The 27691-nt window shown below is 43.4% G+C and overlaps 2 protein-coding genes across 3 annotated transcripts in view; one reads left to right on the forward strand and one right to left on the reverse strand.

Moving 5' to 3' along the window:
• The window catches only part of LOC115205812 (protein IWS1 homolog), a 45519-nt gene extending 36280 nt beyond the window's left edge, over nucleotides 1-9239 (forward strand). The window contains 6 exon segments of the mRNA XM_029772150.1: nucleotides 1073-1202; nucleotides 1312-1429; nucleotides 1723-1834; nucleotides 7392-7448; nucleotides 7568-7679; nucleotides 8511-9239. Coding sequence (XP_029628010.1) covers nucleotides 1073-1202; nucleotides 1312-1429; nucleotides 1723-1834; nucleotides 7392-7448; nucleotides 7568-7679; nucleotides 8511-8636 — 655 coding nt within the window. The 3' untranslated portion in view covers nucleotides 8637-9239.
• Nucleotides 9240-9245: 6 nt separating this feature from the next.
• LOC115205815 (coagulation factor IX) lies at nucleotides 9246-27635 on the reverse strand. 2 transcript variants are annotated; one of them, XM_029772155.1, is made up of 9 exons: nucleotides 27558-27635; nucleotides 27198-27321; nucleotides 26476-26642; nucleotides 18037-18061; nucleotides 17805-17918; nucleotides 15815-15949; nucleotides 15451-15710; nucleotides 11072-11186; nucleotides 9246-10576 (listed from the first exon to the last, which is right to left on the reverse strand). In XM_029772155.1, the coding sequence occupies exons 2-9, from the start codon at nucleotides 27265-27267 to the stop codon at nucleotides 10011-10013; spliced, it is 1452 nt and encodes a 483-aa protein (XP_029628015.1). In that variant the 5' UTR covers nucleotides 27268-27321; nucleotides 27558-27635; the 3' UTR covers nucleotides 9246-10010. The 2 variants fall into 2 exon arrangements, with proteins under 2 accessions (XP_029628015.1, XP_029628016.1); XM_029772156.1 differs by lacking the exon at nucleotides 27558-27635 and adding an exon at nucleotides 27476-27557.
• Nucleotides 27636-27691: the final 56 nt, after the last annotated feature.

Below are 27691 nucleotides of genomic sequence, written 5' to 3' on the forward strand. Positions count from 1 at the left end.
AGATGTTTAATTGGGTTCAAGTCCAGGCTTTGGCAAGGCCACTCAAGGACATTGAGACTTGTCCCAAAGCCACTCCTGTGGCGTCGTCTGCTGTGTGCTTAGGATCGTTGTCCTGTTGGAAGGTGAACCTTCACCCCAGTCTGAGGTCCTGAGCGCTCTGGAGCAGGTTTTCATCAAGGATCTCTCTGCTCTGTACATCATTCCCATTATCCTAACTAGTTTCTCAGTCCCTGCTGCTGAAAACATCCCCACAGCATAATGCCACCATACTTCGCAGTAGGGATGGTGCCAGGTTTCCTCCAGACGTGACGCTTGGCATTCAAGCCAAAGAGTTCAATCTTGGTTTCATCAGACCAGAGAATCTTGTTTCTCATGGTCTGAGTCTTTAGGTGCCTTTTGGCAAACTCCAAGTGGGCTGTCATGTGCCTTTTGCTCTGAGGAGTGGCTTCCGTCTGGCCGCTCTACCATAAAGGCCTGATTTTGGTGGGGTGCTGCAGAGATGGTTATCCTCCCGGAAGGTTCTCCCATACCCACAGAGGAACTCTGGAGCTCTCTGTGACCATCAGGTTCTTGGTCACCTCCCTGACAAAGGCCCTTCTCCCCCGATTGCTGTTTGGTGGTTCCAAACTTCTTCCATTTTAAGAATGATGGAGGCCACTGTGTTCTTGCGTACCCTTTTGCAGATCTGTGCCTCGACACAATCCTGTCTCGGGGCTCAAAGGACAATTCCTTCGAGTCGCATAACAAAGGGTCTAAATACTTGTATAAAAAATAAAAATACCTTATTTACATAATTGCAAAGATTTGTAAAAACCTGTTTTTGCTCTGTCATTATGGGGTATTGTGTGTAGATTGATGAGGAAAAGTCATTGTATTCCATTTTAGAAAAAGGCTGTAACGTAACAAAATGTGGAAAAAGTCAGTGGGTCTGAATACTTTCCAAATGGTGTGGTGTGTGTGTGTGCACAGACTAAATGATCAGAGTTTTTACATTAAAATGTAGTACAATTGAGTTCACGTGTAGCACGTAGGTGATTGTCATTTTGCCTGCGTATGTGGTGTGTGTGTTCAGGCAAGACCTCAAGGAGACGTTCATCGACAGTGGAGTGATGTCGGCCATTAAGGAGTGGATCGGCCCGCTGCCAGACAAGAGTCTCCCGGCCCTCAAAATCAGAGAGGATCTCCTCAAGATCCTACAGGAAGTAAGTGCTAGGGATTCCATTGCTGCCAATTCCCCCATGAAACGTCACCATGGCTTTTAATCTTTGTAAAGACCTGTGTTTTTCAAATAGTTTTTGGTTCTCCCCCCAGCTCCCCAGTGTGAGTCAGGAGACTCTTAAACACAGCGGGATTGGCCGAGCCGTCATGTTCCTCTACAAACACCCCAAGGAGTCGCGCCCCAACAAGGACCTCGCCCTCAAACTCATCAGTAAGTGCCTAGATATCTACGCTCAAAAAACATAAAATATGCATACAATAATGTGCATTTTGCTGACATTAATAGCTGACCAAATATTGTCTGACTCTGAAAAGGAAGTAGGTTATTAAAGGGCTAAAAAAAAACATTTATCTCATTTTCACTCACCTGTTTCATAGCTTTGGTTTTTAGCAAGTTCCAGTGGCTTCTAACGAGCATGCAATAGGACACGGTCCCTCTGTAGAGGTAAATAGTGTTTGGGTGTTGGTAGAGTATTAGTATTGAAATGTGCCATGTCTCTACAGACGAGTGGTCCCGCCCTATCTTTGGCCTGACATCCAACTACAAGGGCATGACGCGCGAGGAGAGACAACAGAGAGACCTTGACCAGCAAATGCCACAAAAAAGACTCCTCAGGTAAATGTGTGTACACCCCAGGGTTTCCGTTAGGAAAATGTGGCGCTGGATAAGGTGACCAGCAAGTTATTTGAAAAAATATATAAACTACCGTTCAAAAGTTTGGGGTCACTTAGAAATGTAATGGTTTTTTAAAGAAAATCACATCTTTTGTCCATTTTTAAAATAACATAAAATTGATTCAGAAATACAGTGTAGACATTGTTAATGTTGTACATGACTATTGTAGCTGGAAACGACAGTTTTTTTCAATATATTTTTTTTAGCAATATAATGGAATTTCTACATAGGCGTACAGAGGCCCATTATCAGCAAGCATCACTCCTGTGTTCCAATGGCACGTTGTGTTAGCTAATCCAAGTTGATCATTTAAAAGGCTAATTGATCATTAGAAAACCCTTTTGCAATTGTTAGCACAGCTGAAAACAGTTGTTCTGATTTAAAGTAGCAATAACACTGGCCTTCTTTAGACGAGTTGAGTATCTGGTGCATCAGCATTTGGGGGTTTGATTACAGGCTCAAAATGGCCAGAAACAAATAACTTTCTTCTGAAAGTTGTCAGTCCATTCTTGTTATCAATTAGCCTTTTAAAATGATAATCTTGGATTAGTGAGCACACCATGCCATTGGAACAGAGGAGTGATGGTTGCTGATAATCCATTAAAAATCAGTCGTTTCCAGCTACAATAGTCATTTACAATGTCTACACTGTATTTCTGATCAATTTGATGTTATTTTAATGGACATAGAATTGTCCTTGTTTTTGAAAGAAAATACAATTTTAAGTGACCCCAAACTTTTGAACGGTAGTGTATATATTTTTACCGACCATTTGAGAAATTTACCGGACCCATATGCATTGGTTCCATAACCTATTAGGGCATCCAACCACGGTGCTCAGAAGGATGGAAATCTAATTTAGATTATGGCAACTCATGTAATGAAGCGGCCAATAAAAAGTAATTTTCTAACGTTTTATCAAAATTCAATTTGCGGAAAACACCTTTCTAAACAGCGCACCTGATAACAGTTTCATATGTGAAAGAGATTAAAATCTCTGTAAGAAACTTAGAAAGAGGGGGAATCTAAAGATGCAACATGGAACCTAAAGATGTAACTGCCTTAATTTTGCTAGACCACAGGAAGAGTAAAAGGGATCCATAATAAATACAAACCACTAGGATGGGTTGCTAATATGTCTAGGATTTTGCCTTTGGCTTCTGGACAACAGAAGACTGTTGATATGAAAACCAATAGAACAGGAGAGAAATGGCATAGCGGTGGGTCCAATGGGGAAGTAAATGGCGATTAATTTGCCAGAATTATATAATTACTACTGTCTGTCTATACATACATAAATAAAATACTTCACCAGAAAGCATAACTTAGCCACAGAGGAACCAAGGCTCATTAGCATCTTAAAAAAAAAAAAATAGCTGTGGATTGTTTCAAATCACAAGATAAAGGGCCTATTCCTATTTGGGAAGACTGCAATTTGGGCAGCGCGTGTGGCAATAGGCCTAGCTGATTACTGAGTTGTGGCTGTCAGTGAAAAGCATCTAAAATATGTGTGAAGATAATGTGTCTTGAGTATCATTTAAAATGTTGAGACAAAAAGGGGAGGGCGATTGTTTCATTGTGTGAATTGTTTGCCTGTTTATTTTGATCAATTCCCCATTTGTGTAAGTCACCAGTAGTAAATGTACCCCTAATCCCCGTCATTTGGTTACATTAATTTCTGTTAATGCATGTTTATTTAGCATTCTCATTATTTGAGTGGAAACGTTGTTTGCTGAGTTCACAACCTGCTACACTTGTGAGAAACAAGTTTTAGTTTATAACCATCATTTATGAGATTTGTCAATTTTTTTTAAATTGTCTTCAGTTTCGAGTGCTCCATATGAGCATGTCTGGTTTCTCTGTCCTGATAATGTTGAGGGAGCATGCACGCCTGAGCATGCATAGAAGTACCTGGCCTGCTGAGCGGAAATGTAGGAAAAATTGTTTTTTGGGGACATCCATTGCGAATGATAATATATTAACTGTAGTTCCTCACAGTAAGCTATTTGGAAAAATCTTTCCAACAATCTCCCCCTCGATAATCACCAATCCTCAGTGTGAAAAGGCAGTGGAAGTTTATAGGCCTACTGCTGCATTGGCCTATAGGCTGAGTTCCATGTGCTAATTTCTTCAGCCGCCAATGGATCACGATGTATCAATGTTTCCTCATGGCAGAGGCTGGTGATCTCGCATTAGTTGACTTCTAACTTTCCGATGTGTAATTTTTATTCTGTTTTTTTTATTTATTTTTATTAACCACGTGACAATGATTTTTTGAAACTGTTCCACAAAAATATTTGCCTATGAAAATCATAACTAGCACGCAGAACGGTAGAAATGGTATTCTTCCCTAAACGTGAAACTCGCGCGGTGCCTATGAAGTCTTTTTATAAAATAATTTCCTTTACCTGGTTGGATTTTGCCTATAGGCTACTTTGAAGCAAGGTAAGACATACCTCATAATGTAATAAAATGTTCAGGTTTCAAACATGTTTTCAAAATGCATACTGCCTCCTGCTCACATTGTAAAGTGGTGGTTGACGCGCTGATAGCCTGTTGCCTGCACTTTAATGGTGAATGGGAGGCGTGCTTCAATTACCAGTTGAGAAATAATAATGGTAGCGCATTTCAATCGTGCCCCAAAACTGTTTTTAACTGGATTTATAATTGATGCACAATAAATGGGCATATAAAACCACATTTTACTCCAGCTGAGGAACTGCAGGTGAAATCCCGCTCAAAATAGGCTGTGCATGTGTGATAGTCATCATGCATCTTATTTATCCAAAAACAAATGAAAATACACACGGGCCAATTTAATTCCATAAAATTATGCAAATTAACCTATAGACCGATAAGCATGATAGTCAAATGTATTTCCATCAATTTAATAAAAAGCATTATTTTGCAATGGAATTTATTTTCTCCTGGTCTTTTTTATCTGCTTAATTTTTTTTCCATCTGGCTCTTGCTGACTAACGGAGACCCTGACACACACACGCGTAAATGTACCACACACTCGTTATACAATATACTCCTGAAACACACATGCAGTTGTTTCACATTATCACTGTAGCCATGATCTGTTCACTCCAACCAATCCCGTCCCACCCTTTCCAGCTCATTGTCCCACTGTCCTATCAAATCCCCCTGCCTGTCCTCCATTCATCCACTTTTCAGTCCTCTCTCCTCCTTTCACTGTGTCATTCTCATGTTTGTCAAATCCCCCTCTTTCCATGACATTTGTCTATACTTCCCGATGTTGTCCCCCTTCCTCCTTCCCTTCCTTTCCCCCCAGTCAGCCCCAAAAGGTGGATAGGTCCAAGGAACCGGATGTCTTCTCCCCGCAGCAACTCAGGTTCAGTGTGGTTGCATGGTTGCTCCGCCTCCCGAGTGACTTTGGCTGCAGTCAGATTTTCAACCTCTCCAGGTTGTTACGCTTGATGCCCCCCTCCCACAAAGATGATGATGATACAGTTGTTGGTATGAATGATAGAGGAAAGAGTCAGATTGAGCCTAGAGTTACTGAGGCTTTGTTGTGACAGTGGCTTAATTTTTTTTTTTAAATCCATTTTCTTTGGGATTCGAAAGGCTACTTTGTAAGCGTATTGTTTGTGGGAGATTCTCTTCATTTTAATCATGCTGGATCAGTGTTTGCTATTGTAACCATGTCTGTCAGAAGCTAAAATGCATCACTGGGCTAGGGTTTCGATCTTGGCATAAAGCAGAGTATAGCTATGGATCTCTCCCTCAGTTAGTAGTGAAGGGTGTCTGGCCATTTGCCTGCTCGCTTACCTTAACCCTACCCTTTGTGCTCTTCATACCTATTTGCTCTTCAAATGACATCTCTTTCCAGCTGAGGAATGAACAACTCGTTTTTTGGGGTGTTTAGTTTTTCTTCGTGTAGCCTGTACGTTTTGTTTGGGTGTGCATCGTGTTTTGATAGTTCAATGCTGTATTGATACACGGTTATGTTAGGACCTAAAGAACTGAGTCAGTTCAGGAAGCACACGAGTGACATTAAGAGTCATTTTCTTATTTGCTATAGCTTATTTCATTAAATGTTATACAGAACAGAGAATTCCACCAAAGCAGGGCAAAATGTCTTGTCAGAAAATAATGTTGCTCTCCCCCTCTGGTGCATGGGTCTTTATTAGAGGTCGACCGATTTAATCGGGGCCGATTTTGAAAGTTAACAATCGGCATTTTTGGACACTGATTATGGATGATTACATTGCAATCCACGAGGAGACTGCATGGCAGGCTGACCACCAGTTACGCAAGTGCAGCAAGGAGCCAAGGTAAGTTGCTAGCTAGCATTAAACTTATCGTATAAAAAAATCAATCTTAACATAATCACTAGTTAACTACACATGGTTGATATTACTAGTTTAACTAGCTTGTCCTGCGTTGCATATAATCAATGCGGTGCCTGTTAAATTATCATCGAATCACAGCCTACTTCGCTAAACGGGTGATGATTTAACAAAAGCACAATCGTTGCACCAATGTGCATAAACATCAATGCCTTTCTTAAAACAATACACAAGTATATTTTTTAAAATCTGCATATTTAGTTAATATTGCCTGCTAAAGTGAATTTATCCCTTTGCTTGCACTGAACACAAGAGGAGTCAGGGTATATGCAGCAGTTTGGGCCGCCTGGCTCGTTGCGAACTGTGTGAAGACCATTTCTTCCTAACAAAGACCGTAATTAATTTGCCTGAATTATGACATAACATTGATGGTTGTGCAATGTAACAGCAATATTTACACTTAGGGTTGCCACCCGTTCGATAAAATACAGCACTGAAAGAATAAATGTATTGTTTCCGGATTTGACCATATTAATGACCTAAGGCTCGTATTTCTGTGTATTATATTATAATTAAGTCTATGATTTTGATATTTGATAGAGCAGTCTGACTGAGCGGTGGTTGGCAGCAGCAGGCTCGTAAGCATTCATTCAAACAGCATTTTCCTGTGGGGTTTGGGGTTTGAGAAGTGAAATTATTCTTTAGTTAATTTTCTCAATCTAAAAGCACAACCTAGATTTGAGCCAATGTTTAAGTAGTTAACATGTTATTACTCCAACCTCATGAAATTGACACGTTTACATTTTTCTCAAAAACAACTATCTCGAAGAGGTGCGTTTGATTTGACACAATGCTCATGTGTAGTTCGGCACAAGAGCGTTAGACCCTATGACGTGTTTCTACGCATGAGCTTAGCTAGCCAACATTGCCATGACATCGTCTATAAGTGTGATCTGGGTTTTATTGAAGAAGCAGTTTCTGCCTGTCTTTGCTGCTACTCTCAAACTTGAACCTTTTGAGAACAGGAAAGTGGTAGTAATGGCATGTGTTAAGACTTAAGACCAGTGTGCAGAGTGCTACTGTAGCTGAACATTTACATTTGGTAAATTGTGTGTGGCCTAAGCAGTCAGTGGTCACTCAGGACCAGAGAATTGACAGTCTCTCTCTCTCACACTCTACAGCTCAGGGGGACAGACTCCTCATAGAGACCTGGAGAAAGTACTGACAGGAGAAGAGAAGTGAGTAGCTGGGACCTGGGTGTTCACATGTTGTGTGTGTCTGAGTCCTTTGTATGTCTGTCTTGAGTCTGTGTATGTTGCTTTCTGCTGACACCCCTCCTGTGTTTGTTGCCCGACAGAGCTCTGCGACCAGGCGACCCTGGGTTCTGTGCCCGAGCCAGGGTGCCCATGCCATCCAACAAGGACTACGTTGTGCGGCCCAAATGGAACGTGGAGAGCGAGTCCAGAGCAGTGAGTGTTTGGCTGTCCATCTGTCTACCAGAGAGAAGTACCCATGATAGTTTTCCATTTATTTTAAACTGTCTCGATCAGACCAATAATTTTCTCATCATACCTGAATTCCTGGATTCTGGACATGACCTAGAAATTGTTATTTTAGCTAAGTTACCTTAGGTGTGACTGAACTGGGTCTGAATTGTAGCTTGTTAATGTTTTGTCACTACATGGGCATCAGTAAGGGAAGGATGGTAAGGAGCTGAATGTGATTGGTTCCTGACTGTAGACAGGCTTTAAGAAAGGGATAAGCAGATTGGAAAAGCACAAGCGTCGCATCGCCCAGCAGAGGTCACAGCGGCACATCACGGCGGTGAAGATCAACGTGGATGGCAATGGCATGCCCCTGTAGTACCTACTGTCACCACACGGGGCAGTAAGTGCCACCTGCATGCCTCTTGCTGGTCCTGGGTAGGAGAGCAACCCTCCCACCAAGTCAAACGGCTCTGCACGCTGTTGCCAGCCACCTAATAATTTAATGAGTACGTTGGTTTTAAGACATTAGGCTATACCAGCATGTCGCTTGAGTTTCTGTGTCCGGCGTGGTGGGAATGTGTTACTATTCAACTTAGTGTTGAGTTTTAAATACCAGGGTTACGAAACTTAATGCAGAACATTCCAATTTTCATGATTCCAAAAAGTGTGTGTCTTGGTAACCTCACTCGCTAGGTTTGTAGTGGTACTACAGTATATTACCACTACGGCAAATATATATGTTGTCGAAGAAACACTGTTTTAGTGAGTAGTTTAACTTTCTCCTCTCCCCTTCACTTATCCTCTGTCTCCCAGGCCCCGGTTAAGAAGGGCATGTCACGGGTGGACAAACAGTTGCGTCGCTTTGCCGACATCAAGCGTATGACGAAGACAGGCCACGCGGTGAAAATCAGCGTCCAGGGCAACCGGATGCCCCTCTGATTTTTAAAACTTCTAGCTTATTTCAGACTTTTTTATTTCTCCTTTTTTAATATGTTGCTCCTATAGCATGGTCCCAGTTCAAATTGTTCATCCTCATTACTTTCTTGAAGTGATTGGCTATGTGAAAGCATAGGTTTCAATACATAGCTTTTACTGATCCAGTAATATCAGAGCTGTGATTATTCCAAGGAAGGGAGGATAGAATAATGCAATTATTTCTTTGATTTGGGCCAGGGTCCCAGTTCTGTGCACTTTAGCCAACTCCTCTAACTAGCATGACAATGTTTAGAAGAGTTGGCTAAAGCACATGGGACCATTCCCTATACAAACCCCCTCAGCCCAGCTTGAATGTATGATAGTGGTGTGGCTTCACAGGCTGGTTGGCCTTCGGTCCTCTAGACTGGGATAGATTCACGTTATAGAGCGATTGAGCAGACATGCAGCGTTTAGCAAACATTGCCCTTAAATTTCAAGCGCTCCATATTGAATATACATTAGGCCTTCGTTGTTTTACTTTGTTTCTGAAGAAGCTGTACAGACGTAGGAGCTGCCTGTGTGCTGGTTGGTTCCGAAGTTACTTTCATAATAAAGAGGGTTTCACCAGATCTCTTGATTTCTCTTCTTTATTTGAGAGAGGTTACCTATGGCCTTGAACTATATCAATCTCATTTCACTACTGTTGATGTCTTAAAAACATGACGATTTGAGTGAAATAATTCAAACTACTTATTGCAACACATGTACTGTTAAGTTTCATAACAGTCCTAAAACTTTGCATTACTTGGGGGTACATTGTTTTTAATGGGGCAGGGAAACTGAAAGTGCTCTGGGAACCAAATCGTACCTGATGAACAATATGCATGTGGTCAAATCTTTGGTAACTTGTAATATGTTATTCACAATAAAATGAAATAAGGTAACTAACTGGTTGAAGCTCTATTCATTGCATTTCTATCTGCAATGTTCTGACATGATATCCAATTTATACATCATGACTTAAAATGCAGTGTATCCTCTGAACTGACCCCCTGGTGCAACTCATATTCCATAACTTGTGCATTTCTGTAGAGCTAAAAGGATTGGACAGTTGTACCCTATATGGTTTAAATTCCTCCTCAGAGGGCAATTAAAAGTTAATTCCTATCAGATCCAATCTACATAAATTGTTTAGGGGCTAGGGTTTGACTTGGAATTCATTATCAGCCACTCCCAATTTGTTCCTTGGCCCTAACCCTTCGATCTTCGCAGGTGTGTAAGCAATATGGTAGAAGCGCCTCCACTAAACTGCTTGCACTTATCCAGACCCTTCAGATGATCAAAGCTGCAATCATTGAAGGGGTAGGGAATGAATTGGGATTGTCTCCGAGCTGCACCTCAGGTATGTGAACTGTTATGCACCTGCCTTTCTATAGTATCTTGTATCCAGTGCAGGTAGTTCCCTAGCCGGGTGTAGATGCCATACTTCCCTTTGGCGGCACACTTCTCCCCCCAGCTCACCACCCCTGTGAGGAACCAGGTCCCGCGGTAGTTGACCACAAAGGGACCCCCACTGTCCCCACTGCAGGCATCCAAGCTGGCCTCCAGGTAGCCCGCACAGAACATGTTGTCTGTGATGACCTGCTCCGTGGAGCGGATGCACTTCTGCTGGTCGACCACGGGCAGAGCAACTTTCCTCAGGAAGCGTGAGGAGCGCCCCAGGTACTGTGTGGCGCCCCAGCCTGTGACCATGCCCCTCACATCCTCCCGCTGGAGGTGGCGAGCCAGCTGACCATTGGGAAGGCAGGCGGGCACCGCCACAGGGCTCAGCGCCACAGGGGCAGAGAGATAGACGAGAGCAATGTCGCTATCGAAGGTGTAGTCATGGAAGTGAGGGTGGACGACGACCTTCGCCACTTTGATCTTCTGCTCGTCTGGGTCGGGACGCCGCTTGTCATAGTCCCCTGTAAAACAGTTTAAACAGGCACAATGGATCATCAACATGTTGCACTTGTTGAGTTCTGAGAATATGAAATATACTTATTCATGTCACTAGGGGAGAGCGGGTAATGTATGACATTTACATTATGTCAGGATATGTTATTGTTAGCTGGGAGGGATCCTCTGGGAGGAGAAAAGACAGTCTGGTACCAGGCACCATGACAGCCATGAGTTTGGGAGGAGTGAGCACTTTGGGGTAAAGGTCAGATATCACTAAGGTTCTGTCTAGCAACAGATGCATTGGCTGTTCAGATGTGTAGGAGACTCAGAAGGAAGGATTAAATATCAGTGCTTGTATGAAATGTCATCTGATGCAGCTGTATTGACCCTCTGGGAGAACTTGGTTAAGCTTTCATTGTGTTAGGTTCTAATTCTTAGAGTAAAAAAACTCAACAAAAACTGCTAGAGCATTTGACAGTATGCTCACTACTTCTAAACAGTGGCTCGCATAGCCTCACCGATAGTCACATGGTCAGGGGTTTCCTGCATGCAGTGTGCGGCACTGACCACCCACCGCTGACTGATCAGAGTTCCCCCACAGAAGCCATACCCATCCTCCCTCCAGAGCATGACCTGCAGGGACATGGAACAGGTAGGAGTAGTATTAGGGGCCTGCCACAAACACTATTGTCATCATCATACACTACATGCATTATGATTTCTGAGATTAGTGCCTGCAGTGTCACAGGGTTGTCTCAGTAGAGCTCCAATCAAGACAATCTTACCAATGAGACATTAAAAACAAATATCTTATGTTTCATCAAGTCGTGGCTGAACAACATACAGCTGGCTGGGTTTTTGGTCCATCGGCAAGATAGAACAGTCGCCTCCGGTTAGACAAGGGGTGACGGTCTGAGGTAGAGTATCTCATGATAAGCTGTGGATCACTCTATTTACATTAAGAGATTATATTTTTTTTGTAGCTGTCTACCACCACAAACCCGATGCTGGCACTAAGACGGCACTCAACGACCTGTGTAAGGCCATAAGCAAACAAGAAACTGCTCACCCAGAGGAGGAGCCCCTAATGGCTGGGCACTTTAATGCAGGGAAAATTAAATCCATTTGACCTAATTTCTACCAGCATGTTACATGTGCAACCAGAGGAAAAAAATACTCTAGACCACTTTTACTCCACACACAGAGATGCGACAAAGCTCTCCCTCCATTTGGCGAATCTGACCATCATTCTATCTTCCTGCTTACAAGCAAAAACTAAAGTAGGAAGTAGCAGTGACTTGCTCAATATGGAAGTGGTCAGATGATGCAGATGCTAAGCTACAGGACTGTTTTGCTAGCACAGACCGGAATATGTTCCGGGATTCTTCCAATGGCGTTGAGGAGTACACCACATCAGTCACTGGCTTCATCAATAGGTGCATCGATGATGTCATCCCCACAGTGACTATACATACATACCCCAATCAGAAGCCATGGATGACATGCAACATCAGCACTGAGCTAAAGGGTAGAGCTGCCGCTTTCAAGGAGCGGGACTCTAACGCGGAAGCTTATAAGAAATCCCGCTATGCTCGCCGACGAACCATCAAACAAAGCGTCAATACAGGACTGAGATTGAAACATACTACACTGGCTCTGACGCTCGTCTGATGTGGTAGGGCTTGCAAACTATTACGGACAACAAAGGGAAGCACAGCCACGAGCCTACCAGATGAGCTAAATAACTTCTATGCTCGCTTCGAGGCAAGCAACACTGAAGCATGCATGAGAGCATCAGCTTTTCTGGACGACTGTGTGATCACCCTTTCCGCAGCAGATGTAAGACCTTTAAACAGGTCAACATTCACAAGGCCGTGGGGCCAGACGGATTACCAGGACGTGTACTCTGAGCATGCGCTGACCAACTGGCAGGTGTCTTCACTGACATTGTCAACCTGTCCCTGACTGAGTCTGTAATACCAACATGTTTCAAGCAGACCAAGGTAACCTGCCTAAATGACTACTGACCTGGTGTACTCACGTCTGTAGGCATGGACTGCTTTGAAAGGCTGGTCATGTCTCACCATTTATCCCAGAAACCCTAGACCCACTCCAGAAACCCTAAACCCACTCCAATTTGAATACCGCCCCAACAAATCCACAGATGCAATCTCTCTTGCACGATACACTGCCCTTTCCCACCTGCATAAAAGGAACACCTACGTGAGAATGCTATTCATTGATTACAGCTCAGCGTTCAACACCATAGTGCTCTCAAAACTCATCACAAAGCTAAGGACCCTGGGACTAAACACCTCCCTCTGCAACTGGATCCTGAACTCCGGGGTGCTTGCTCAGTCCCCTCCTGTACTCCCTTTTCACCCATGACTATGGCCAAGCACGACCAACACCATCATTAAGTTTTCCGACGACACAACAGTGATCACCGACAACGATGAGATAGCCTATAGGGAGGTCAGAGACCTGGCAGTGTGGTTCCAGGATAGCAACCTCTCCCTCAACGTGATCAAGACAAAGGAGAAGATTGTGGACTACAGGAAAAGGAGGACCGAGCACGCCCCCATTCTCATCGATGGGGCTGTAGTGGAGCAGGTTGAGAGCTTCAAGTACCTTGGTGTCTACATCACCAACAAACTAACATGGTCCAGGCACACCAAGACAGTCGTGAAGAGGGCACGACAACGCCGATTCCACCTGAGGAGACTGAAAAGATTTGGTATGGGTCCTCAGATCCTCAAAAAGTTCTACAGCTGCACCATCGAGAACATCCTGACTGGTTGCATCACTGCCTGGTATGGCAACTGCTCGGCCTCCGACCGCAAGGCACTACAGAGTGCACTGCGTACGGCCCAGTACATCACTGGAGCCAAGCTTCCTGCCATCCAGGACCTCTATACCAGGCGGTGTCAGAAGAAGGCCCTAAAAATTGAGCTAGACTCCAACCACCCTAGTCATAGACTGTTCTCTCTGTTACCGCTTGGCAGGCGGTAGCGGAGCGCTAAGTCTAGGCCCAAAATGCTTCTTAAAAGCTTCTACCCCAAGCCATAAGACTCCTTAACAGCTAATCAATTGGCTACTCAGACTATTTGCATTGTCCCCCCCACCCCCATGTTTATGCTGCTGCTACTCTCTGTTTATTATTCATGCATAGTCACTTTACCTCTACCTACATGTACATATTACCTCAATTACCTCGACCAACCTGTGCCCCCGCAGATTGACTCTGTACCGGTACCCGCTGTACATAGACTCGCTTCTGTTATTTTACTTCAGTTTATTTTAGTAAATAATTTCTTAACACATATTTTTCTTCAACTGCATTGTTGGTTAAGGGCTTGTAAGTAAGCATTTCACTAACACCTTTTGTATTTGGTGCATGTGACAAACAAAATTTGTCACATGCAAAAAGTGTTAAACAATAATATTTTAGATTCTTCAAAGTAGCCACCCTTTGCCTTTGACAGCTTTGCACAGTCTTGGCATTCTCTCAACCAGCTTCATGAGGAATACTTTTCCAACAGTCTTGAAGGAGTTTCCACAGATGCTGAGCCCTTGTTGGCTGCTTTTCCTTCACTCTGCGGTCCAACTCATCCCAAACCATCTCATTTGGGTTGAGGTCGGGTGATTGTGGAGGCAAGGTCATCTGATGCAGCACTCCATTACTCTCCTTGGTGAAATTGCCCTTACACAGCCTGGAGGTGTGTTTTGGGTCATTGTCCTGTTGAAAAAACAAATGTCCCACTTAAGCGCACACCAGATGGGATGTCGTATCGCTGCATAATGCTGTGGTAGCCATGCTGGTTAAGTGTGCCTTGAATTCTAAATATATCACTGAGTGTCACCAGTAAAGCACCCCCACAAGATCACACCTACCCCATGCTTCACGGTGGGAACCACACATGCGGAGATCATCCGTTCACCTACACTGCGTCTCAAAGATACGGCGGTTGGAACCAAAAATCTCAGATTTGGACTCATCAGACCAAAGGACAGATTTACACCAGTCTAATGTCCATAGCTTGTGTTCGCTCAAGCAAGTCTCTTATTATTATTGGTGTCCTTTAGTGGTGGTTTCTTTGAAGCAATTTGACCATGAAGGCCTGATTCACACAGTCTCCTCTGAACAGTTGGATGTTCAGATGTGTCTTACTTGAACTCTGAAGCATTTATTTGGGCTGCCATTTCTGAGGCTGGAATGAACGTCTCCTCTGCAGCAGAGGTAACTCTGGGTCTTCCTTTCCTGTTGCAGTCCTCATGAGAGACAGTTTCAACATAGCGCTTGATGGCTTTTGTGACTGCACTTGAAGAAACTTTCAAAGTTCTTAAAATTCTCCAACCTACATGTCTTAAAGTAATGATGGCTGTTGTTTCTCTTTATTTGAGCTGTTCTTGCCATAATATGGACTTGGTCTTTTACCAAACAGGGCTATCTTCTATATACCACCCCTACCTTGTCACAAGACAACTGATTGAGCAAAGAAAGAAACCTGTTAATTTAAATGCATTCCAGGTGACTACCTCCTGAAGCTGTTTGAGAGTATGCCACAAGTGTGCAAAGGGTGGCTACTTTGTACAATCTCAAATATAAAATACTTTAACACTTTATTGGCTAGTACATTATTTCATAGTTTCGATGTCTTCACTATTATTCTACAATAATAAAAATAAAGACAAACCTTTTAATGAGTAGGTGTCCCCAAACTTTTGACTGGTACTGTATTTATAAAAAAATAATGCTGCTTTGTCGACAATACACATATATTCTTATTGAACAAGTTCAGGTAGTACACCCCCCCCCATTTCACTTTGTTCCCAACTTTTTCTTCCGATTTGTGCCTACTGAACACCACCTCGTAGCCCTGTGTTGTAGGCCTACCTGCCATGGGCTTCCTCCCTGCCTCTCCAGCTGCCCTCCCACTATCCGGTTGTCGTCATTAACACCCTCCATGTATTCAGTGCTGTTCCCCCCTGGCTGGGTTGAGTTAATCCCAGACAGGGTGGAAGTTGAGTTCCCTTCTCCCTCCATGGAGATGTTGAGGTTCCCGTCAGAGTTGCGGAGGGTCAAGGCCTCAGACTCGTCCAGCAGAGAGCGATGCAGGGAAACCTCACTCTGCTTCTTCCCACAAGGGAACGACACTGGCAATGAAAATGTACAGTACAGGAAAACCATAACCATCTAGAGCATATGCCTCTAGAGACAGTAAAGAAATAAGTGATTTATTTTTCAGTGCTTAGTCTACCTGCTTCAGAGCAGGTCTTGCCGTCTTCATCTAACTGGTAGCCCTCTGCACAGCTGCACTGGACCCCTGTGGTGCGCTCCTGGTTGGTGCAGTAATGCAGACAGCCGCCATTCTTAAACTGGCACTCAAACACCTCTGGAGGAACAGAACAAGGTTAAATGAAATGGCCATTTTATGGTATTAGAAGAGTAGAAAAGAACTGACTCTTAAATTGTATTTTATTGAACAGGCAATTAGCTCTTTTTTACCTGAAGGTTACTACAGTATCAATCAAAATTAGCGTACAAATATTTCCTTCTATAAGTACAGTAATTAGCTTGCTAGCGAGTTTTTTTTAAACAAGTCCTAATTCTATTGTTTAGTTAGGGCATTCAGACCCCTTGACTTTTTCCATATTTTGTTACGTTACAGCCTTATTCTAAACAGTGCATGTCAGAACAAAAACCAAGCTATGACAAAGGAATTGTCCGTAAGAGCTAAGAGACAGGACTGTGGCGAAACATTTCTGCAAAATTGAAGGTCCCTAAGAACACAACAGCCTCCATCATTCTTAAATGGAAGAAGTTTGGAACCACAAAGACGTATAGCTGGCCGCCCGGCCAAACTGAGCAATTGGGGGAAGGGCCTTGGTCAGGGAGGTGACCAAGAACCCGATGGTCACACTGACAGGACAACCATCTCTGCAGCACTCCACCAATCAGGCATTTATGTTACAGTGGCCAGACGGAAGCCACTCCTCAGTAAAAGGCACCTGAAAGACTCTCAGACCATGAGAAACAAGATTCTCTGGTCTGATGAAACCAAGATTTAACTATTTGGCCTGAATGCCAAGCGCCACGCCTGGAGTAAACGTGGCACCATCCCTATGGTGAAGCATGGTGGTGACAGCTTAATGCTGTGGGGATGTTTTTCAGCGGCAGGGAATGTGAGACTAGTCAGAATCGAGGGAAAGATGAACGGTGCAAAGTACAGAGAGATCCTTGATGAAAACCTGCTCAAGAGCGCTCATGACCTCAGACTGGGGCGAAGGTTCACCTTCCAACCGGACAACGACCCTAAGCATACAGCCAAGGCAACGTAGGACTGGCTTTGGAACAAGTCTTTGAATGTCCTTGAGTGGCACAGCCAGAGCCCGGACTTGAACCCAATCGAACATCTCTGGAGAGACCTGAAAATAGCTGTGCAGCGAAGCTCTCCATCCAACCAGACAGAGCTTGAGAGGATCTGCAGAGAAGAATGGGAGAAACTCCCCAAATACAGGTGTGCTACACTTGTAGGGTCATACCCAAGAATACTCAAGGCTGTAATCGCTGCCAAAGGTGCTTCAACAAAGTACTGAGTAAAGGGTCTGAATACGTATCTATAAATTTGCAAACATTTCCAAAAATCGGTTTTTGCATTGTTATTATTGGGTATTGTGTGTAGATTAAAATAATTTTGAATAAGGCTGTAACGTAACATAAAATGTGGATAAAGTCAAGGGGTCTGAATACTTTTGTAATATGTTGGTTTTCCCTTAGATGGGAGCAAAATGTGAAAAGTTCACATTACACTCATTCAACTACGAGAAGGGTTGTACAGTAACTTCTGCAAGTGGTTTTCCAACAACTGTGGTGCAGTGAGGTCACATTCACAAAATAATCCGCCGTGCCACAACAGTTGGGACGTGTTGTACAATGATTGTAGACCAGAGGAGGCTGGTGGGATGAGCTATAGGAGGATGGGCTCATTGTAATGACTGGAATGGAATAAATGGAACAGAGTCATATGTTTGATACCGTTCCATTTATGCCATTGCAACCTCCTATAGCTCCTCCCACTAGCCTCCTCTGTTGTAGACGTGCCAGTGTGAACGGCACCAGTCCTGTAACAGAGCAATATTCAGTGTGGATTCCAGTCTATGACTGGGAGGTCCAGGGTCATGTAATTCAGGAGGTGAGAGTTTATAGACACAGGAAAACAGATGTATTATGACTGAGTAAAACCATACCTATTGCACAGGTTTTCCCATCGTAGCGTGGGGGACACAGACAGAGGTATCCATCCCGATCGATGGTGCAGATTCCTCCATTCTTACATGGGTTGTAGTGGCAAGGATTTAGATCTAATTCACAATTCATACAGAGACGTCTCATCACAAGCTTTCCTTTTAAGTGACAATGCGGATTTCTGATGTTTTCAAAACAACTGGACAGAATCTAATGAAGCAATACGGTACTCACTCTTATACCTATACCAAAACTCCATCTGTAAGATAAAACAAAAGGGATACAGTCAGTTTAAATGTGGTATTTTGAGCTGTACTCCTCTGACTATCCTGTCATGTAAGAAGGCCTGGTTACTTACACCTTGCATTAACATGTGGGCGGGCGGATTTAGGGTCATTAAATATTTTGTGAATGAAGGGCGGGTTGAATAAAGAGAAAACAATCCATAAATGTATACATTCTTGTGCAATTTGTATCTATAGGCTACATTGAGGTTTTCTTTCATAATTTTTTATCTGCCATTAGTGGGTAAGCTTAACAGTGGGTTTTGACCAAAGTCATAGCTAGCTAGTTGCTCTTGCTAATGTTCTTTTAAAAGAGGCTTTCTCACTTTGATGACAGACTGGCTAAACTGAGAAAAGTCCAGGAACAGTGGTCCAAAACACATGTTAGCCTATTATTAGTTGTAATATATTAATTAATGCTATGTGTTTTTAGTTATGCGAAGGGAGTGTACTAATCTTATGATGGTATCTGTAAATCATATGTGCAATGGAGTGTATGAGGAAGACTCTCCGGAAAATCTGTCTCCCTCCAGCAGGTGGCGTTTTTCATCCACCAAGCAAGGACTATTTGTATGAAGGTCAACGAGAGAGTGTCGAATTTGGTCAACAAAAACATTAATGGTTATTTGATTGAATAGAAGTTGTTTCGATGCATATTCCTACCATTTCCTTTCATTGAATATAGGCGGTTTGCGTCAACAACCCTCATTGAATATTCAAAAAATGATTACAATAGTGAGATGTATCCACCAATCCAAAGAAAGAATAGGAAGCTAGACAGCCCTCTGTGCTGCTTTGTAACTCCCCAGTGTTAGGGTAAGGAGAGACATTTTTAATTTCACCTTTATTTAACCAGGTAGGCCAGTTGAGACAAGTTCTCATTTACAACTGCGACCTGGCCAAGATAAAGCAAAGTGTGACAAAAATACAGAGTTACACATGGAATAAACAAACACAGTCAAAAACACAATAGAAAAATCTATATACAGCGTGTGCAAAATGAATTAAAGAGGTAAGGCATTAAATAGACCAATAGTGGCAAAGTAATTACAATTTAGCAATTTACACTGGAGTATATATGTGCAATTAGAAAATACTGGTGTGCAAAAGAGCAGAAAAAAAAACTAATATGGGGATGAGGTAGGTAGTTGGTTGGATGGGCAATTTACAGATGGGCTGTGTACAGCTGCAGCGATCGGTAAGCTGCTCTGACAGCTGACGCTTAAAGTTAGTGAGGGAGATATGTCTCCAGCTTCAGTAATTTTTTCAATAAGTTCCAGTCATTGGCAGCAAAGAACTGGAAGGAAAGGCGGCCAAAGGAGGTGTTGGCTTTGGGGATGACCAGTGAAATATGCGTGCTACGGGTGGGAATTGCTATGGTAACCAGTGAGCTGTGATAAGGCGGAGCTTTACCTAGCAAACACTTATAGATGACCTGGAGCCAGTCGGTTTGGCGACGAATATGTATCGAGAACCAGCCAATGAGAGCATGCAGGTCGCAGTGGTGGGTAGTATATTGGGCTTTGGTGACAAAACGGACAACTTGATATACTGAAAACATGTATCTTGTCAGTATATCAAAATATCTTTGGCTGTATTCATGAATTAAAATTGCTTAATTTTACAGACACAGTGGTAGTAAAGTATTGTATGTTTAATTTAGAGATAAGCCTAGTTTTCAGTTACTTAAATGTATTCTCCTTATGCCGCGTTTACATAGCATGGCACGAGGTAGACGGCAAACCGGATGTCATTGTTTTCAATGAGAGCACGACGATAAATACTGTTGAGGCTGGCGGTGAATGCCGGCACGGCAGACGGGACTTGCCACCAAAGTTCAAATTTTTCCTGCCGTAGCGTTGTTTAATACACCATAGCAAGGAATACCATCGCACTGGCTTGCTTTTGCCATCACCCTCTTTCTTGCTTTTTTATCCCGCTATGCCGACAGGTATGACGGTTTTTGCATCCCTCATCTAAACACAGCATTACAGGCCAAGACAGCAACCCAATAGAGCAACTGTGGTTGGTTACTCTCCATCGACTCAAGTCAGAGAAAAGAGAAGGACCAAAGAGTGGAAAGGGAGATATACATTCTGAGACAGCCAAGAGAGTGCTTCATTAAGGACTACCTCCACAAAAATAAGCATTCTCTTGTGCTGGTTCCATGTCTTGCAGGTAAGTTTCAACCAGTGTTTAACAGAATATACATTTAAATAAAACATTATTAATCAGGGTTGGGCTCTATTCAGAATTTTGAAATTGACTCCTATTCGACTCATGGGTTGAAATTCAAATTGAATTGGCCACAGGATATAGAGTTTGAATGACAGGAAGTAGAATTGAATTCAATCAGAGATACTGGAAATAATGAAGAGATCCTTATGTCCCTGCCCAAACAATAGGAATTTCAATAAATGCAATTCCATTTACTTTAAAAATTCAGTATCCTGTTGACTACTTCAATTCAAATTCAAGATTTTAATTGGAATTTGAGGAATTTTCAATTAAAATTTGAATTGAGCCCAACCCTGCTATTAATGTGATTAGTAATATACTATGTTTTTCATTTAGGATATGCACAGTTGGATGGTCAAGAGTGACTGAGGCCTCGAACTGGACAAAGATTTTTTCTTTAATGAGTCCGACGCAAAGGATATACTACACTCCGGAGACCAGGCCCAAATCCCAGTCATTTGCGTGAAGAAAAGACGGAGATACAGAGGGAGAAGGTCGGGGTGCCTTGTTAGGATTAATAGGTGAATCACTGGAAAACTTGATGATCTGCGGTTGAGACTATCCTACCAACGGGACAATAAAAACTAATATCGTATGATGACCGACGACACGGATAATATAGAGCTGACTGGGTTTACTGTGCTTTGACAGGACAGAGCAGCTACGTCTGGTGAGACGAGGTGCAGGGATGTGTGTCTATTTTTCAATAACTGCTGGTGCGCAATGTCTAATATTAAAGAAGTCTCGCGGTATTGCTTGCCTGAGGTAGAGTACCTCATGATAAGCTGTAGACTACAATATCTACCAAGACAGTTCTCATCGATATTATTCGAATGCCGTCTATTTACCACCACAAACAGATGCTGGCACTAAGACCGCATTCAATGAGCTGTATAAGGCCATAAGCAAACAAAATGCTCATCCAGAAGCAGCACTCCTAGTGGCCTGGGACTTTAATGCAGGCAAACTGAAATCTATTTTACCTCATTTCAACAAGCATGATACATGTGCAACCAGAGAGGAAAAAAAACCTCTAGACAACATTTACTCCACACACAGAGACGGATACAAAGCTCTCCCTCCATTTGGCAAATCTGACCATAATTCTATCCTCGTGATTCCTGCTTACAAGCAAAAACTAAATCAGGAAGTACAGTGACTCACACAATACGGAAGTGGTCAGATGACGCGGTTGCTACGCTACAGGACTGTTTTGCTAGCACAGACTGGAATATGTTCCGTGATTCATCCAATGGCATTGAGCATACCACCTGTCAGTCAGTCATCGGCTTCATCAATAAATGCATTGACGACATCGTCCCCAGTGACCGTACGTATATATCCCAACCAGAAGCCATGGATTACAGGCAGTGTTCGCATCGAGGTAAAGGCTAGAGCTGCCGCTTTCATGGAGCAGGACACTAATTCAGACACTTATAAGAAATCCCGCTATGTCCTCAGACGAACCATCAAACAGTCAAAGTGTGAATACAGGACAAAGATTGAATCCTACTACACTGGCTATGACGCTCGCCGGATGTGGCAGGGCTTGCAAACTATTACAGACAACAAAGAGAAACCCAGCCACGAGCTGCCCAGTGACGCAAGCCTACCAGACGAGCTAAGTGCCTTCTATGCTTCGAGGCAAGCAACACTGAAGAATGCATGAGAGCACCAGCTGTTACCGACGACTGTGTGATCACCTTCTCCGTAACCGATGTGAGCAAGACCTTTAACCTCTTGCTTCTAGGCATTCCGCTAGCGGAACCCCGTTCTGCCAGTGGAACCCCTAGCCAACAGCCAATGGGATAGCAGGGCGCGAAATACAAAACATCAAAAATTGAATGATTCAAATTTCTCAAACATACGACTATTTTACACCATTTGAAAGATACACTTCTCCTTAATCACAACACATTGTCCGATTTCAAAAAGGCTTTACGGTGAAAGCAAAACATTAGATTACGTTAGGACATAATAAGGCTACCACCCCAGCAAAAAAACAACAACACAGCCATTTTCCAAGCAAGGGTAGCCGTCCAAAAGCAGAAAGCCAGCTAAAATTATGCATTAACCTTTGGCGATCTTCATCAGATGACACTCCTAGGACATTATGTTAGACAATACATGCATTTTCTGTTCTATCAAGTTCATATTTAGATTAAAAAAAAACATTTTACATTGGCGCGTGACGTTCAGAAAATGTATTCACCCCAACATTTCCGGTGAATGGGCACATCAATTTACAGAAATACTCATCATAAACGTTGACAAAATATATAACAATTAATGAAAGAATTATAGATAAACTACTCCTTTACGCAACCGCTTTGTCAGATTTCAAAATAACTTTACGGAGAAAGCACATTGTTCAATATTCTGAGTACTGAGCCACATCATCAATCCAAGCTATACAGTTAGCCCTCCAGCCACGGCATCCACAAAACTCTGAAATATGTTTAAAATATTTTCTTACCTTTGCTGATCTTCGGCTGAATGCACTCGGAAGGACTCCCACTTCCACAAGAACTGTTCATTTGTTCGATAAAGTCCATCATTTATGTCGAAATAAATCAGTTTTTGTTGGCGCATCCAGATCACCATTCCAAAATGCGTCTATCCACCGTCGACGAAAAGTTATAAAGTTCCCTCAGCGTTTGTAGAAACATGTCAAACCATGTTCACAATCAATCTTTAGAGTGTTTTTAACGTAGAATTGCGATAATATTAAAGCCAGACAATGGCACATTCATTACAGAAGAAAAATAAAAATGGCTAACCCTTCATGACCGCGCATGAGGTAATGAAGGGACCCCAGCCAGAACACTTACTGTTCCGGGTATTATTCAATCAAATTGCATTTTAGAAGCCTCAAACAAGGTTCTAATGACTGTTGACATCTAGTGGAAGCCTTAGGAAGTGCAATATGACATCACAGACACTGTAGTTTGAATAGAACATAATTTGAAATTACTACAACCCTCAGAGTGCCCACTTCCTGGCTGGATACCTCTCAGGTTTTTGCCTGCCATATGAGTTCTGTTATACTCACAAACATCATTCAAACCGTTTTAGAAACTTTAGAGTGTTTTCTATCCAAATCTACTAATAATATGCAAATATTTGACTCTGGGCCCGAGTAGTAGGCTGTTTAATTTGGGTACTTTTTTCATCCGGCCGTGCAAATACTTCAAATGCCATTGAGGAGTACACCACATCAGTCACTGGTTTCATCAATAAGTGCATCGATGACGTCGTCCCCACAGTGACTGCACATACCTACCCCAACCAGCAGCCATGGATTATAGACAACATCCGCACTGACCTGAAGGCTAGAGCTGCCCCTTTCAAGGAGCGGGACTCTAACACAGAATCTTATAAGAAATCCCACTATTCCCTCCGACTAACCATCAAACAGGCAAAGCATCAACACAGGACTAAGATCGAATCCTCTACACCGGCTCCGACGCTCGTCGGATGTGGCAGGGCTTGCAAACTATTACAGACTACAAAAGGAAAGCACAGCCACGAGTCTACCAGATGTGTTAAATTACTTCTATGCTCACTTCGAGGCAAGTAACACTGAAACATGCATGAGAGCATCAGCTGTTCTGGAACAACTGTGTGATCACGCTCTCCGGAGCAAATGTGAGTAAGACCTTTAAACAGGTCAACATTCACAAGGCCGCAGGGCCAGACGGATTACCAGGACGTGTACACTGAGCATGCGCTGACCAACTGGCAAGTGTCTTCACTGACATTTTCAACCTCTCCCTGTCTGTAATACCAACATGTTTCAAGCAGACCACCATAGTCCCTGTGCCCAAGAACACTAAAGTAACCTGCCTAAATGACTACCGACCCGTAGCACTCACGTCTGCAGCCATAAAGTGCTTTGAAAGGCTGGTCATGGCTCACATCAACACCATTAACCCAGAATGCTATTCATTGACTATGGCTCAGCGTTCAACACCATAGTGCCCTCAAATTTCATCACTAAGCTAAGGACTATGGGATTAAACACCTCCCTCTGCAACTGGAACCTGGACTTCCTGACGGGCTGCCCCCAGCTGTTAAGGGTAGGTAACAACACAACTGCCACACTGATCCTCAACATGGGGGCCTCTCAGGGGTGCCACCTGTACTCCCTGTTCACTCATGACTGCACGGCCAGGTCTGACTCCAACACTATCATTAAGTTTGCAGATTACACAACAGTGGTAGGCCTGATCACCGACAATGACGAGACAGCCTATAGGGAGGAGGTCAGAGACCTGGCCATGTGGTGCCAGGATAATAATCTCTCCCTCAATGTGATCAAGACAAAGGAGAAGATTGTGGACTACAGGAAAAGGAGGACCGAACACGCCTCCATTCTCATCGGCGGGGCTGTAGTTGAGCAGGTTGAGAGCTTCAAGTTCCTTGGAGTCCACATCACCAACAAACTAACATGGTCCTAACACACCAAGACAGTCGTGAAGAGGGCACGACAAAACCTATTCCCCCTGAGGAGACTGAAAAGATTTGGCATGGGTCCTCAGATCCTCAAAAGGTTCTACAGCTGCACCATCGAGAGCATCCTGACGGTTTGCATCACTGCCTGGTATGGCAACTGCTCGGCCTCCGACCGCAAGAGACTACAGAGGGTAATACGTACGGCCCAGTACATCACTGGGGCCAAGCTTCCTGCCATCCAGGACCTCTATACCAGGTGGTGTCAGAGGAAGGCCCTAAAAATTGTCAAAGACTCCAGCCACCCTAGTCATAGGCTGTTCTCTCTGCGTCCGCACGGCAAGCGGTACCGGAGCGCCAAGTCTAGGTCCAAGAGGCTTCTAAAGAGCTTCTACCCCTAAGCCTCCTGAACATCTAATCAAATGGCTACCCAAACTTTTATGCTGCTGCTACTCTCTGTTATTATCTATGCATGGTCACTTTTAAAAACTCCACCTACATGTACATATTACCTCAATTACCTCGACTAACCAGTGCCCACGCACATTAACTCTGTATATAGCCTCGCTATTGTTATTTTACTGCTGCTCTTTAATTATTTGTTACTTTTATTTCTTATTTTTAGGTATTTTTCTTAACTGCATTGTTGGTTAAGGGCTTGTAAGTAAGCATTTCACTGTAGGTCTACACCTGTTGTATTCGGCGCATGTGACATAACATTTTAGTTGATCTGCTGACCCAAGCAAACAGAGAGATTTTCATGGCCCTCTGTGTCCAGAACGAACGCTGTGCATAAACTTGGGTAGGGCGAGAGCTTTGAGCAAAAGCAAAAGCAAACAACTCTTTGTGCCTTGGGCAGCTCCCTGCAAGGGGAGGCCCCTCTCTCGTCAACGGTTATGTGGAAGCTATTACATTGGCCTATAAAAGCAAGGGGTTACAGCCTCCAAAGGGCCAACTCTACCAGAGGTATGGCTACCTCTTGGGCACTGTTCAAAGGCATCTCCTTGCAGGAGATTTGCTATACGGCTTGTTGGGCATCCCCTCATACTTTTATGAGGTTTTATCGACTAGACGTCACTGCGCCCTCTTTTGTGCATATTGTCCTTAGCGTTGGGACCTCCGAGGGTTGATATTGAGAGTACCTGGCTTCGGCGAGCGTGTGCAATATGGGAGTTGGCCATATCCCACTAGTGAGATGTCAAAACGAATAATTGAAAGAGAACTAAAGGCTACTTGTGTAACCCCAGTCCTTTGATATTATGAGTGAGACATCTCACCACATTCCCCTACTCGCAAGCTCAGAGGTCAGGCGGGTGACTCTTTAGTATGAGGTGAAGGGCTTCGATAGACGTATATGATTTGTTCTTCAAGCTAGAGATTCTGCTTAATTCCACTAGTGAGATGTCTCACTCATAATATCAGAGAACTGGGGTTACGCAAGTAACCTTAAGTTTGTCTTCCAGTCAAGATGATCCAATCACTATCTAATCAAGGCTCGGTGAGTCTACACATGGTATTAAAATGTATCTCTTATTGGTCCACTGTGACCAGATGAGGGCACAATCAGAATGTGGTCAAAATCTGGACATAGGACACATGTTAGCACAAAGTATAAACAGAGCGTTCATAAGCTCTGGTCCAGGGCATCAGTGCGCATTCCCTGGACCAGAGCTTTCACATGATGGAGCTGTTCTAGTACCGTCTTCTCCTTGGTCTGGAAGATCTCGGCAGCCTCCTCCTGGGAGCAGGTTTCCTCATAGCACTCCCGCTCCAGGTTGCCGGGCATCATCTCCTCAAGGAAGAAGTTGGCCCTGGGTCGCCGGGCCCCTCGGAGCAGCTGCCCTGCATCCCTCTGCTCCAGAAACACTGAGTACAACGGAGTAGGGTGAAGTTGCCACTAGACTCTGATCTTGAATCAGTTTAGCATTTTCCCCACTTGTGGTTAAAGTTAAGATTGGGGGAGGGGAAGCTGATCCTAGATCTGTACCTAGGGGAAACTTCACCCCAGAGCGGGCACAATGCTTTAGTCCTGTGTGGCTCAGTTGGTAAGAGCATGACACTAACAATGGCAGGGTTGTGGGTTCAATTCTCGCAGTGATCACAACACATAAAACATGTTGGCCTATGTACTGTAAGCTGCTTTGAAAAGAAAAGGTGTCTGCTAAGTGGCACTCATAGACAATACTGACATCTGCAACCCAGACATTGACAAGGGCCTCAAGAGCATAGATTTGCTGGTTTTAGTTGTGTAGCTTAATCATATCACTGAATTTAGTTATATTTTAATGTATGACACCCATCACAAACATAAATATCTCATTAAGTATCTAGTAAGCTGGAATTGAGGTGGTTTAATTAAAGATTGCAAATACAGTACAATAAATGGGCACGTTCCACTCTGACAACAAGGTGAGGTGTTACCTTTTGATTCAAACAGGGAACAGACAGAGACCAGTAGTACTGTGAGGAGCCAACCGTCAGACTGTGACATCCCTCTGCTCCAGTCAGAAGTTGAAGGGAGTGAACTAGGATCAGCTAGACTTTTCTGTGTGGACAAAAGTATACAAAATGGTAAGAAAGGCAGGAACTGTATCCATATTGCCACAACCAAATTGACAGTGCTAATCCTTTAGCAGTAGTCTGAATTTCTGAGGATCCTATTGTTGTCTTTACTTAATCAGTGTCCATGTAGTACATACTTTGAGATATCTACTCTGTGCCTGGAGCACACATTTCCCCTTCGGTTCACTAATCAAGATTTAGTTATGAGAAATAACCTACCGTTTTCTGTGGGTGTCTGCTAAAATGGTGGCTTTCCCCACAAGCTCGGCTATTGATCTTTAACTAGATTCTAAATGTTGACACAGTGAATCATTGGCACTGGCCAGGGCAGCGTTCAAGGCACTCAACAGTTT

Source organism: Salmo trutta, chromosome 13 (genome assembly GCF_901001165.1).
Source record: "Salmo trutta chromosome 13, fSalTru1.1, whole genome shotgun sequence".
Lineage (NCBI taxonomy): Eukaryota > Metazoa > Chordata > Actinopteri > Salmoniformes > Salmonidae > Salmo > Salmo trutta.